This window comes from Triticum aestivum, chromosome 6B, assembly GCF_018294505.1.
Source record: "Triticum aestivum cultivar Chinese Spring chromosome 6B, IWGSC CS RefSeq v2.1, whole genome shotgun sequence".
Classification (NCBI taxonomy): domain Eukaryota; kingdom Viridiplantae; phylum Streptophyta; class Magnoliopsida; order Poales; family Poaceae; genus Triticum; species Triticum aestivum.
In genome coordinates this window covers 18,751,176-18,765,759 of record NC_057810.1, presented here as the reverse complement: position 1 = coordinate 18,765,759, position 14,584 = coordinate 18,751,176, and the positions used below count along the sequence as shown (strand labels likewise).

At 46.4% G+C, this 14,584-nt stretch overlaps 2 protein-coding genes across 2 annotated transcripts; both read left to right on the top strand.

Annotated features, from left to right (window-relative positions):
- The first annotated feature begins 5,989 nt into the window (after positions 1 to 5,989).
- On the top strand, positions 5,990 to 7,577 carry LOC123135432 (uncharacterized). The gene has a single exon (XM_044554506.1). The coding sequence runs from the start codon at positions 6,041 to 6,043 to the stop codon at positions 7,193 to 7,195; it is 1,155 nt and encodes a 384-aa protein (XP_044410441.1). The 5' UTR covers positions 5,990 to 6,040; the 3' UTR covers positions 7,196 to 7,577.
- Positions 7,578 to 12,874: 5,297 nt separating this feature from the next.
- Positions 12,875 to 14,475, top strand: LOC123135431 (uncharacterized). Its single transcript, XM_044554505.1, has one exon. The coding sequence runs from the start codon at positions 12,966 to 12,968 to the stop codon at positions 14,124 to 14,126; it is 1,161 nt and encodes a 386-aa protein (XP_044410440.1). The 5' UTR covers positions 12,875 to 12,965; the 3' UTR covers positions 14,127 to 14,475.
- The last annotated feature ends 109 nt before the right edge of the window (positions 14,476 to 14,584 follow it).

Here is a 14,584-nt window from a genome sequence, read left to right as displayed (position 1 = left end):
CTGCTCTCCTGCGATTCCGTCCGGTGGGATCATTCCCCACCACATTCTCTTGCCATGGACCAAGGTCTTTCCCCATCTCCCTCTCGTTTTTGTTGTTTTCTTTGCCTCTAGGTTTGTGGGGAAGACTTGTGTGTTCTTGAGATTTGTAGGCTAAATCTATGCAAGAGTAGGATGTAGGAGAGTAGTATTGCGTAGGGATTATGCTTGTCCTTTTGTCCTGTGCTAGAATTGATCACCGTAGCACCGCCATGGTTTCGCGGTTCTTTTCAGATTCAAACTTTCGTTTGGATCTGACGCGGTGCGGTACTACCGCCCGTCTGGTGCGGTACTACCGCTTGACCGGTACTACTGCCCGTCTGGCGCAGTACTACCGCACTCGCTGCGGCACTAAAATTTTACTACCGCTCCCACCCCTGTACTACCGTGACCTCGCACGGTACTACCGCGACTTGGAGCGGTACTAAAATTTTAGTACCGCAGGATCTGGAAGTACTACCGTGGATCACATCTATCTCATGGCAACTTTCACGTATACTTTCTATGTGTTTCTTGTGCTTTGCCATGGTCTTTGCATTGATCCTTTTGCTTGTCGTGGGTGTTTTTGCGTTTGTGTCTCAGGTAGTGGCTCTCGCCGTTCTAATCCCAGTCGTGACACCGGCTCTAAGCGTCTGCGCAATCCAGGTGAAGCACTAGAGGGCGCCACTGCCCCCAAGCGCCATGTCAAGACTTCCGCTAGCAAGCACAAGGAACCCACTAAGGGCATGGACGAGATACCCCAATCTGAGTACGTCTGTCTCAGACAGCTCAACACGTATGTGAACCCTCATGCTACTGTCAGAGGTTGTGAGCTGTTTTGGAACAAGCAACAGACTCTCACTTATCTGGATGTCATCAAGAACAAGTAGAATACCTACGTGGATGTCAAATGGATAGAAATGCATCACCTGAGGAAGGAAAAGCATCGTGAGTACTTTGGAGAAGCTCTGGACTTGGTGGAGCAGTTTGGCATTGAACATGTGATCTCTTTTCACCTTGACTATGACCCTGAGCTTATCTGTCAGTTCTTTGCCTCAGTATACTTTCACCCTGATGAGGAGCGGAGGATGACCTGGATGACCAATGGCCGTAAGTTGACTGCTACTTGGAAGGAGTTCATGGACCTGCTCCATGTTCCTGATGACGGGCTCAACACTCCCGTGGGTGTCTGCCCCCATGCTAATTCTGCGTCTGCTAACAAGGACAAGCTTCAACCATACTATGTTGAGAAGACGCTTGCAACTGGCAAGTCGGCGTGGGTGCTCAACTCCTTTCTGGATATCATGTATCGCATCTTCCGCAACTCATTGTTTCCCTGCATTGGTGACAAGGACAAGGTTCATGCCTATATGGTGGATATGATGCTCCTGTGTGAGGAGGCTCGTGTGTCTCAGACTCAGCCACTTGATGTCTCACACATCATGTGGTGTGAGCTTCGGTTTGCGGTGTTCAACCGCAAGGTGCCTATCTATGGGCCCTATCTGTTTCTGCTGATCTCGAAGACTTGGGAGAAGATGTTCCCTGGTGATGAGTTCCTTGCTCCAGACTGGATTCGACATGATCCCATCTGTCTCCGTGTCAAGCCCAACTGGGCCAACACTACTACTCGTGCTGAGGCGTCTGCTGCTAGGGCTGTTGTTGATGGGGAGGATGCTGGCGCAGAGGATGTTGCTGAGGGTCGTGCTGCTAGGTCTTCCCATAGTTCCTCTATGCCCTCGTGGGCCAAGAAGCTGAAGGACAAGATGAAGACTCTTTTCTGCATGCAAGCTAAGTGGCAGTACATGACTCACGTGGCATCCAAGGAGAGTCGTCGCCGGGACAAGAAGATCTTGCAGCTGTATGGCGAGGATGTGTCTGGCGGTTCTGAGGATCGCATCACTCTAGAGGCCGAGTGGATGGAGAAGCAAGGCTACAGGTGGACTGATTCTGAGGAGGACGTCGAGGAGACCATCCCTGCTGCCGAGGAATCTGACGAGGATCATTGGGATGAGTTCCCTGCTTGAGCCACCCCCTGTGTGTAGGTGTCCTCTTTGCCTTTTTGGCGTCTCGATGCCAAAGGGGGAGAGAGTGGTAGGGATTTGCGAGTCGTGTGTCGTCGTTCGTGTTCGGTGTGTTTGCTTTCTCATTTGAACCTCGTTTCAGTTGCTTTGGGTTGCTTTACTTCATATGGTGTAAGACATATGCACTCTATCTATCTTAGCGAGGTTGTGATATATTGTGCTACCTTTGTGCTATGCTCTTGCTTAGATGTTAGTTATCATGCCTTTGTCTCTAAAATATAGGGGGAGTGTTGATCCTAATTTGTGTGCTATGAAGTCCAAAGCATCCATCTAGATTGCACACATCTAGGGGGAGCCCGTCTATATTCTAGAGAGGAGGGGTTTGCCTTTGCTCAATATTATCTCATCTATGTGCAAATCCCGTATTATCATCAATCCACCAAAAAGGGGGAGATTGTAAGGGCATATTTATCCCTAAGGTGTTTTGGTGATTGATGACAATGCTTTTGCGGACTAATCGTGTGCCTTGAGTTTCTCAGACGCTTCATCACTAGGCACGAGACGATTCGGTGCCCCTCGAAGACTATTGAAGACGGTGTTGTTCTACGTTTCTTTTTGGTGGATTTGAGTCGTAGGAGAGCCGTACTATTAAGAGGGGGTCCGCGTCGGAAAGGTTCGGGTGGAATCATCTCGTACACGTTTCCTTCCTTGCCTCCACCTTTCCCTTGCACTTTGGAGCTTTCCTCGGTTATCCTCTTTGTGCTTTTTCTGACAGCTACTGCTGAACTTGCGGTAGTACTGCTCTATGGAGCGGTAGTACCGCAAGCACCTGCGGTAGTACCGCTGGAGCCCACGGTAGTACCGCTCCTCTGGTGTCTTAGTACTGTGGCTCCCTGGCCTAGTGCCGCTTCAGTATGGTAGTAGGGGCGGATGTAATTTTTTACATCCGCGCCCCCACGGTAGTACCGCTCATCCCGCGTGGTAGCACCGCGGGTGCCCACGGTAGTACTGCTCTCCTGGATTCGTAGTATCGTGGCCCTCATACCTAGTACCGCTGCGTCGCGGTAGTAGGAGCGGATGTAATTTTTTACATCTGCACCTCCACGGTAGTACCGCGCTTCGTGCGCGGTAGTACCGCGCGCGGCCTGGTTCTGCTGGGTTACGGTAGTAACGCGCCTTAGCGGTAGTACCGCGTCGGATTTTTGCACTATTTTGTTTCCAACGGAAGTAGGCACGGATGTATTTTTATTCATCCGCACTCTTCGTAGACTAGAACTTTCCTGCCTTGCGGTAGTACCGCAAGGGGGAGCGGTAGTACCGCGCTCGCGGAAGTACTGCTCTCAGTCAGGCAGGTCCTAGTCTCTGCTGCTGCCGCGGAAGTACCGTGGTCCCTCATGGTAGTACCGCAGGGCCTTGCGGTAGTACCACGCCCCTGGAGCGGTAGTACCGTATGTTGCGGGCTGGACATGTGGATAACGGTTGGATCTTTTCCATAGCTATAAAAGGGCGTCTCGTACCTCTAGTTGACAACCTCTTCCACCTCTAAGCTCCATTGTTGCTCTAAGCTCCATTTTCGTCCGATCTCTCTCCCTAGCCAATCAAACTTGTTGATTTGCTCGGGATTAGTTGAGAAGGCCTCGATCTACACTTCCACCAAGAGAGATTTGATTCCCCCCACTTATCCCTAGCGGATCTTGTTACTCTTGGGTGTTTGAGCACCCTAGACGGTTGAGGTCACCTCGGAGCCATACTCCATTGTGGTGAAGCTTCGTGGTGTTGTTGGGAGCCTCCAATTAAGTTGTGGAGATTGCCCCAACCTTGTTTGTAAAGGTTCGGTCGCCGCCTTCAAGGGCACCAATAGTGGAATCACGACATCTCGCATTGTGTGAGGGCATGAGGAGAACACGGTGGCCCTAGTGGCTTCTTGGGGAGCATTGTACCTCCACACCGCTCCAACGGAGACGTACTTCCCCTCAAAAGGAAGGAATTTCGGTAACACATCCTCGTCTCCACCGGCTCCACTCTTGGTTATCTCGCACCTTTACTTTTGCAACCTTACTTGTGTCGTATCCCTTGCTTGCTCGTGTGTTTGTTGTTGTTGCATCATATAGGTTGTTCACCTAGTTGCATATCTAGACAACCTACTTTGATGCAAAGTTTAAATTGGTAAAGAAAAGCTAAAAATTGTTAGTTGCCTATTCACCCCCCCCCTCTAGTCAACTATATCGATCCTTTCAAATGGGCTATCAATGCCATTAATTCCCAAATGGCTCACTTCTTTTGGGGAAATATTGGGGACCAACACAAATACCATCTAGCTAATTGGGTTTTTGTTACTAGGAGGAAAGAGTATGGAGGGTTAGGGATCCCTAACATCAAAGAATTTAATATGGCCTTATTAGCTTCATGGGGCAAAAGGTTCTTTGATGGATCTGATGCAGATTGAAAAAAAAAATCATCTGTTACAAGTATAGAGTGAATACTCCTAACATACTTTGGGCAAAGGGAGATGGTGGCTCTACCTTTTGGAAGAGCATCACTTGGGCGTTAGTTGCTGCTAAAAATTTCTACAGATGGAAATTAGGCAATGGTGAATTAATTAGCTTCTGGCATGATACCTGGGTTGGGGAATGTTCCCTGAAGGTGCAATTCTGGGACTTATATTGTATTTGTAACCAAACGGAGTGTACTGTGGCTCAGGTGTGGGACGGTCAGGAACTTAAGTTATCTTTTAGGAGATGCGTAGACCAAAGTGGGTTGAACAGATGGGATTTGCTGTTGAGACTTGTTCAGCAGTGTATCTTATCAGATGAACCTGATATGCCGATTTGGTCCTTGGAACCTAATGGGTTATACTTTGTGAAATCTTTCTATAAAAGCATCAACTTTGGGGGGATAGCTTCTGCTATCAAAGATGATCTTTGGAAAATTATGTGCCCTCGGAAGATACATGTATTCTTGTGGTTGTGTGCTCATAATAAAATTCTGACTAGGGATAACCTTTCTAAAAGAAGGGAGGTGGAGGACCCTTCTTGTCTTTTCTGTGCAGAACTCGAATCTGTACATCATTTGATGTTTGATTGTGTAGTTGCTCGACATGTGTGGGGATTTGTATCCGAATTTTTTGAAATTGATAGAATTGCTAGTTTTGATGATATCTTTGCTTTCTGGCAAGTTCATAAAAAGAAACCTGTGCTCAACATGGTATATGGAGCTTGTGGAGACTAAGAAACAGTTTCTGTTTTCAGGGGCAGAAATGGAGAAACGTGAACTGCATTCTTGCAAAACTAAGCTGTTATTTGCACCAGTGGAAGGTTCTCTGCGACGATGCTCAAGCAACCCTGCTGCAAAGGTGTATCCTTCTGTTGGACAAGCGACGTGGAGAACTGATGCGGATAGCCTGGAAGTGAGATGTGGGAAGGGAGCATGAAAGGCGCGCGAGAAAATCTTCTGTGTTCCCTCTCCTTCTGATCTGGTTATGTAATAAGTAATACCTAGTTTCCGTTTCCTACTCAGTTGGAGAGAACTTCTGCTCTCGTGCGCCAGGTAGTGTAGTCTCCTAGTGTGTTGCTTTATTCTCTGATTAGGCACATTGTGGATCTGGTTGTGACTGCTTTTTCTGCTTCAATTTATAAAGTTGGGGCGGGGGGCAACCCCTTTCATTCAAAATAATAATAATTATTTTACTATATACTACTTCCCCGCTCCTAAATGTAAGTGTCTTTAGAGATTTCAATAGAGACTACATACATGAGCGAATCTATATACTTTAAAATATGTCTATTATCTAAAAAACTTGTGTTTAGGAATGGTGGTATATTTTTCTAATAAAAAAAAGATTTTTTGTATAGGCAGTCAACATGAGATTGACGCGGGGGACCCGCTTGGTCAAATAGTACCACGCAGGTCATCTCCACGAGCCATTCTCGCTCGCACCACCGTTCCTCATATCCCCTCGCCGCCGCCGCCGCCGCCGCCGGCGTCCGCCGCGCCACCCCGGCGCCATGCTCCGGCTACGTGGCTGCGTCCTCACCCAGCTCCTCTCTTCTCCAGCCACCTCTCCCGTACCCCATCTCCGCCGCCTCCTCTCCGCCGCAGCGCCCGCCATCTCCCCAAGCATCGGGTTCGCGGTGGAGGAGTACCTCGTCGCCACCTGCGGCCTCACCCGACCACAGGCCCTCAAGGCCTCCGCCAAGCTCTCCCACCTCAAGTCACCCGCCAAGCCCGACGCCGTGCTCGCCTTCCTCGCCGGCCTCGGCCTCTCCGCCGCCGACGTCGCCTCCGTCGTCGCCAAGGACCCGCAGTTCCTCTGCGCCAGCGTGGAGAAGACCCTGGCCCCCGTCGTCGACGGGCTCACCGGCCTCGGCCTCTCGCGTCCTGAGATCGCGCACCTCGTCTCGGTCGCCGGCGAGAAGTTCCGCTGCAGAGCCATCATCGACAGGCTGCGCTACTACCTGGCCCTCTTCGGCTCCTCCGGGAAGCTCCTCCGGGTGCTCGACCGCAGCCCCTACATCCTCTCCTCCAACCTCGAGAGGGTGGTCAAGCCCAACGCCGCGTTCCTGAGGGAGTGCACGATAGGTGCTTGTGATATTGCCAAGCTGTGTGTCGCGCAGCCGAGGATGCTCACCTCCAATGTGGAGCGCGTCCGGGCGATGGCGGCGCGCGCCGAAGGCCTAGGCGTGCCCCGCGGCTCCAGGATGTTCTGGCGCATGCTGAATGCCCTTGCGTTTCTCCGCGAGAAGGATGTCGCCGCCAAAGTGGACTACTTGAAGGACACTTTCAGATGGTCCGATGCTGAGGTGGGCATTGCTCTTTGTAAGGCCCCGATGGTGCTGGCGCTGTCCAAGGGCCTGCTGCAGAGGAAGTCGGAGTTCCTGATCTCTGAGGTGGGGTTGGAACCGGCATACATTGCTTATCGGCCGACATTGCCCACTTACAGCCTGGAGGGCCGGCTAAGGCCCCGGTACTACACTTTGAAGTTTCTCAAGGAAAATGGATTGCTAGATCATGACCGAGACTACTATTGTGCAGTCATGCTGCCAGAGGAGGTATTCATGGAGAAGTTCATATGTCCTCACAAGGAAGCTGCACCACAGCTCGCTGAAGACTATGCAGCAGCTTGCAAAGGGGAAGTGCCGGCTAGATTCAGATTTACATGAACCAAGGCCTGTACGAAAATTTCGTAACCGGGTGTATGACACAGCAGAAGTTTCACTCTCCGCATCAAGCCGCTCATTCCTGATTCAATGTTGTTGGCCTAAACTTAATGGTGGTTGGCTGCTATCTATAATCTATAGCATGTATGCTACGTTCTCATTTGGTGGTGCTAATCCAGGATGAAACTGATATTTTGATTTGTGAGCCTTGGTATGCTCGTTATGTCATTCAATAGGAAGAAAGCATTGCACTGCTATTAACTTGTCCCTCCTCATGTTTATATATTGGAACTAAGAGAATGTGAGATCATGGCATCCTACAAATGCTTTGAAGTGAGTAGTATTTCTTTACGTTCTGAAATAACCATGGTAGTTTTTAATGCAATCCTTAATCTATCTTTCCATCAAAGAATGTTCTCATTCTGGCCATGAAGATGATATGATGTCTCAAACTTTCCTTTGGATGAAAATTTTGAATTTCTTTTTCCGCGGGAAACATTTATGGATTTATTGATGGCCTCTTGGGCAGAGTGTGCCGATCACTGTTGAGGATGCAGTTTTGATCTAGTTTGGGCTTGCTCTAGTTCTTCTAAGATGAAAATATTCATTCTTCCTGAGATATTAAATTTACTGAAATTGTTCATTAGTTTGTATCAAGTTGATTTGTTTATTTGTCTCATGTATTTTTGGATGGCCTACTAGCTGATACTTTTCCAGGGGCATTTGATCTCAGAACTGAATAGTTGAGTAGTAGGCTAGTGGCATTTTTCTTGACGGTCTACTTGTATATCACTATGTAACAGATATTTCAAATGCCCTGGTATTCTTACCGTAGAAGCAAATCGATAGTTGTATGGTATGGTGTTGAAAAGCAGATGTCATCTCATACAATAAGGGAATTTATGTTATGGTAACCTTAAAAAGGCTTATGATATCATTACCATGTTAATTCAGCCATATCTTTTAGCTAATTTTATTCCATATTAGCACTATCTGTATAGATAATGAGGACATCTTTATCCCTGAGCATAATTTTTTAGGATAGTAAAGTGGTATTATGCACTTCCCTTATTTTCAAATTCCATCTGGGAAGTTGGTAAAGGAAAAGAAAAAACCCGGATGGGAGGCCATGTTGTATAGAACTTGCAGAATTTCAAACATAGAAGGAATAGTAGAGTAGACATGCTATGCACCTCAATTTAAGAACCAAGGTGTGTGAGGATGGTGCACATTTGCTTGTTCCTGATGTGAAACTGAATGTAGATGGCGCTTTTGTCTTCTTCCAGCGGACAAGACGAAACATGGCAGCAACAATGGCTTTGCTGTACTGTACGTGATTCTGAAGGCTCTGTTAGTGGATGATGCCCTGAAGCTTCAGTGACAAGTATGGCCTGACGACGGCATGCCTTTTATTCAGGGAAGGTCCTACTTCTCTAATTTCGTTGAATTTTATTTTCTGTCCTCCAACAATCTGACGTGCATTTTATTTCTCAAAATAAAGGAGAAAAAGTGCAAGAAATTTCTATTGTTGTTTTCGGATCAAGAAAGATCTTTCATATCTAACTCATACAATTTTATTTTCTCTTTATTTCTGAAAACTCATGACGAATTGACGATGTGCATAGATGTCCATTGCAATCCACTTGGGTGTTTTCATGTGAGTTCACCAAAAGTTAAATCCATAAAATTGTTTTACCTTAAAGTATAAAGGGCACATTTAGTCTCTAATACACTGAAGACCTGTGATGAAAACCACTTAACCGAGTGCAAAGAGTAGATGATTTCGCCATTCTTATTTCTGGAATTCATTTGTCCAACATTTCGCTGAACGTTGTGTGTGCTGATGCGAGAAAGAAAAAAATTTGGAAGAATGTAGGGTAAGATTTTGGTGAAGAAGAGCACTATGGTCCTCAGATATTGCTTTCTTCATTTGCGTACACACTCTTGATATTGGATCTATTTAATAGTTACTCATGCCCTACTTATTTGCTGCATGGTTTACAATGCAAGGCTGAAAGCACAAATACATGGCGAGAGGATGTGTCTCGGGCAAATGGATCTTGTAAGTTTACTGGATATATGTTTGATTCCCTGTAAGCGAGATACGATAAGTTGACAGTCCCATCCATGAATTCGTTTACGGATCTGCAAAAGAAGAGCGTGATATGTGCCATTCTGTTTTTTCCCCGTACATTAAAAGAAGTTATTGTATGATGGCGCGCGAGCATGTGAATCATTCCATGAACTCATCATGATTAATCAATGATGTTGTACCTTGACAACATTCTGTTTTGTCTTGCTGGTATGCATGGAATGGATACATATGGGTTGTTTTTCCAGCCAAGTGGATCTCCATAGTTTGGAACTCCATCTTCAGACCTGGCTGCTAGATGAATATGCCTATCTACCTCACATTTTGGTTCCGTTTTTTCAGTTTCGAGTGAAGTGACTTGGCTGAGCCGGCTACTGTTATTGTGAGGGGCAACAGCAAGATACCTCTGACTTCGTACACCGTGGCCAAATAGCTCTTGCGGTTGATGAGCAGCGCAAAACTAAAAGAAAACAAACGACAGCGATAAAACTTAACGTTCGCTAAAAAATACTGAAAAATAAATCCCACTGATGGATCGAAACAGGCACCTCCTGCTAGGGAACCAGGTTGCTAGCCACTGTGATTCCTGGGAATTTGAGTAAAAAAAATTCAGCCCGGTGTATATGAACTGTAAGTTGCCACCGGTTTAAGCATTTTTGAAAATTCGGACGTGATTTTCTTTCTGAAAAAAGTAATTATTTTTTGAAAGGAGAACATTTTCAATATTGTAAAAAAAATGAAACCTTGAATATTTCATGAAAATACAAACTTTATTTGGGAATCTCAAAACATTTTTCTTGCAAAAATAGGAAAGTAATTGCAAACGAGAACATTTTTTGTAATTACAAACCAATTTTTTTTAAACACAAACATCTTCTGGAAAACAGGATTTAAAAAAAATGAGAACCTTTCACAAAAATACAAACAATTATATAAAAACTCGAAGATTTTTCAAAATTCCCTGATTTTTTTTGAATTTGCGTACAATATTTTAAAACATGAACAATTTTTGAATTTCTAAACAAATTTGGAAAGCTTTAATATTATTTGAAATTCCCAAAAGTTTTTTAGATTTGTGAACAAAAAATAAAAACGCAAACATTTTCGAAATTCCCATAACATTTTTTTGAATTTCAGCACAAATTTTCAAAATATGAACAGTTTTCAAATTCCCGAACAAAATTAGAAAGTGGGAACAATTTTTGAAGCACATGACCATTTTCTGAATTTTGGAACAAAATTTCAAAACATGACATTTTAAACATTTGTGAACAAAAGTTTGAAAATGGGACATTTTTCAAATTTCCAATATTATCGTAATTTGTGAAAAAAAGCGAACTTTTTTAAATTTTCTGAACGTTTGTTGAAAAATAAAAAGAAAGTTCAAAAAGAAAATAAAAAATGAAAGAGAAGGAAAAGAAAAAAAGAAAAAGATAAGATAAATGAAAACAAAAAATAAAAAGGAGAGAAAATAAAAAAAAGAAAAATAAACAAAAAACTATTCATGAACCTTCTAGAAGGTTCCTCAAACCGAAAAAAACGTTTCCAGAAGGTTACCAAAACCAGGATCGGTGGAACGCATGCCTCGCTTCTAAACGGGCTGGCCCATCTTGGTCGACCTCTCACTTCTATCACGTGTGTAGTGCCCCGACAATTTAGCACATAATGCATAGGAAACCGCGTTCTTCTGTCTACCGTCGACACCTTGCCCTTCATACTACCCCGTCCGGGTTTATTAGGCCCCCCTTTATTTTGAGCTAAAGTTTGATCATGAATTTAACTAATAATATATAAACTATATGTCACAAAATTTATGTCATAGAAACCTCTTTCAAATACAAATCCAACAATATACATTTTGTAGCATATACTTTATATATTTTTAGTCAAATACATGATCAAAGTTGGACCGAAAATACTATGGGGCCTAATAAACCCGGACGGAGGTAATAGTAAGTTTACTGCTTTAGCTAAGTTGATGGTTGGGGTCCACTTTGCCGGGGAAAACACATTTCAAAATCTTGATCCGATAGATAAAAGTGTCATTTCAAGATCTTGGCACGCCATACTTGCGGTAACACATAAGTTAGGAATAACCATGTTTTACGGTCACTTCCAGTGTGGGCATTCTAGTCGCAAGCCGATTCCCATAGTTTATAACTGCTCAAATGCACCACTAAACCTTCGCTGCTCAAAACCGAGGAGTTAAGAAAGTGGTCGGACCTATCAAGTTTAACTCCTCAAACGAACTAGAACCCATGTAAAAGTGTCTCAAACGGCCATGAGAACGCTGCCATATCCCCCGGATCGTCCTCCAGTCACCAGAGACCAGCATCAACAATGACGGAGCCGGGGGCCAGGGTCCCGCATGCATTTTTTGTTGTTGTTGCTAAAAACACCCCTATTTTTCCTACATTATGAACAAAAAATGGTCTTAGTTCTTGTGTTTGCCCCCTCCAATGTTTGATATTTTCCATTGGCCCCTCCTATGTGGGATTCATGGCTCTGACTCTGATCCGCTGCCACGATGTTGGTGCACACATGCGCCTCACAGCACCCATCGGAACGTCCTCCTCCCGTCCGCCTTCTCGAAGATGACCTCAAATAGGGACAGGATTATCGCCAAGATTGCGGAGGCAGACATCATGAGGACCAACCTAATGTGTACTTGCCGCGCGGCAGGTTGACGAAGGAGGTCACGTCGGAGGAGGAGCCGACGCCGAGCAACATGATGAAGAGGTGTGAGGTGATGGATTTAACCATCCGAGTGACGCGAAAGTCTCCTACCCCAAGCCAAATCTCCATGAGCACCATTGACGCATGCGGCGTAACTCCGACGGGAGGAGTCATTGGGGGTGCAGAGGTGTCCGACGGTTCCATTCCCGGGGTGGCCGGTGGCGACATGCGGCAGCGAAAGCGGAAGGAGAAGGCGTTGTGAATGGGGAAGAGTTTCACTGAGAACTTGTCGCGGTCCCTTAAAAGTGAGAGAGTTGTTAAGTTTTTGAAATGTAACTCCTCAAAATTTCGAGGAATTAACCGGATATGAGTTACGCTAAAAAAGAAGATTTTAAGGAGTTAACCCTTTTAATGGATTGGCTAGAGATGCCTTAACTTGTGGGAAAAAAAAGAACTGATACACAACGTTGCTCCGACATTGCTTCACTCAACAAACTGGTTTATATCCCAGCGCTCACATTTGTATTTGCATCAAGTACTGTTTCAATGTGATCACATTTCTTTCAATTCTTGGCCACTCAATCTCCCTCGGGCGCGACATGTGATTAGGGCACACATGTTTATGTTCTTGAAATCACAACGAGAAAGAAAAATAGAAAAAAACACTTCTATTTTTGGGAGAAGCATCATCCAAAGTTCTTTTGAGACACAAAATCATCTAAATTAGTCACTTTTAACCTAATAATAATAACTAGCCACTTTATTTTTCTTGGTTTTTTTAGAGGACCTTATTTTTCTTGGGTGGTTCTTCTTTTAGGGCATTTGAGCTGATCTAAATTGTTTTATTTTTACTATCAACTGGAGCTGATCTAAATGGGTCTCCATAGTCCAACTCAGCCCAGCCCAGCCCACCAAGGCTGGACCAGACGCCACACCGACGCAAACCCTCACCACTCCCTCCTCCGTCTCGCACCATTCCCTCGCCGCCGCCTCGCCGACGCCGCCATGCTCCGGCTCCGGCGCAGCGTCCTCGCCAAGCTCCTCCCGTCTCCCTCCGTCTTCCCCGTCTCTCCTCTCCACCGCCTCATCTCCGCCGCCGCGCCCGCCCCCGCCGTCGCCCCCAGCACCGGGTTCGCCGTCGAGGACTACCTCGTCTCCACCTGCGGCCTCACCCGACCCCAGGCCGTCAAGGCCTCCGCCAAGCTCTCCCACCTCAAGTTCCCCTCCAACCCCGACGCCGTCCTCGCCTTCCTCGCCGGCCTCGGCCTCTCCGGCGCCGACGCCGCCGCCCTCGTCGCCAAGGACCCCAAGTTCCTCTGCGCCGACGTGGGGAGAACCCTGTCCCCCGTCGCCGCGGGGCTCGCCGGCCTCGGCCTGTCGCCTTCCGAGATCACCCGCCTCGTCTCGCTCGCCCCCGACAAATTCCGCTGCAGATCCATCGTCGCCAAGCTGCAGTACTACCTGCCTCTCGCCGGTTCCTACGAGAACCTCCTCGGGGTGCTGAGGTATGGCTCCTGCCTCGTCTCGTCCGACCTGGAGAGGGTGGTCAAGCCCAACGTCATCTTCCTGCGGGCGTCCGGGCTAGCTGACTGCGACATTGCCAAGCTGTGCATCACTCTGCCATGCCTGCTCACCTCCAGCTTCGAGAGCATCCAGGCGATGGTGCTGTGCGCCGAAGGCCTCGGTATACGCCGTCAATCCGGGATGTTCAGGCACGCGCTGCATGCCGTCGCATTTGTCGGCCAACAGAAGGTCACCGCCAAATTGGATAACTTGAAGAAGACGTTTGGGTGGTCAGATGCGGAGGTCGGCATTGCTGTGTCCAAGTATCCGATGCTGCTGACGAGGTCTCACCACATGCTGCAGAGCAGGTCAGAGTTCCTGATCTCCGAGATGGGGTTGGAACCGGCATTCATTGCTCATCGGCCCGTAATTGTCTGTCTTAGCCTGGAGCGCCGGCTCAGGCCCCGGTACTACGTTTTAAAGTTTCTCAAGGAAAATGGATTGCTCAAGGGTGATCCGAGCTATTATACAGTTGTCAAGGTGAATGAGAATGTTTTCATGCGGAGGTACATGTGCCCTTACAAGGAAGCTGCGCCATACCTCGCTGAAGACTATGCAACCGCTTGCGGAGGGGAAGTGCCGGCTAGATTCGTATTTGCATGAACTGAGAACACAATATTGAAATTTTGATGCTTACTGTACCACACATTCCACTTTATGCAGTAAGCTTGTAAGCTTTCTTTCAGTGTTATTACCTAACTAAATGTTGGCTGTCTGATATAGTATGTCTGTCAGACTGTCACTGCTTGTTTGTTAGTTGTTAATGCTTGATGAAGCTAATTATTAGAGTCATGACTCCTGGTATCTCCATGTCAATCGTTCATTAGAGAAGAAAGCATGGCATGGTTATGAACTTGTTCATCCTTGTGTCATATCGACACACATATTGAAAGTAAGAGAGTGTTAGATCAGTTCATTCTGCAAATATCAGTGAGTATGTATGCACTCTTGATATCTTTCCATGAAGGAAGATCCTCAGTTTGGCCACGGAGATGATATGAGCTAGTCTAATTTCAAATGAACTCACAAAAATTCCCTTTGAAGAAAATTCTGTACCCCAC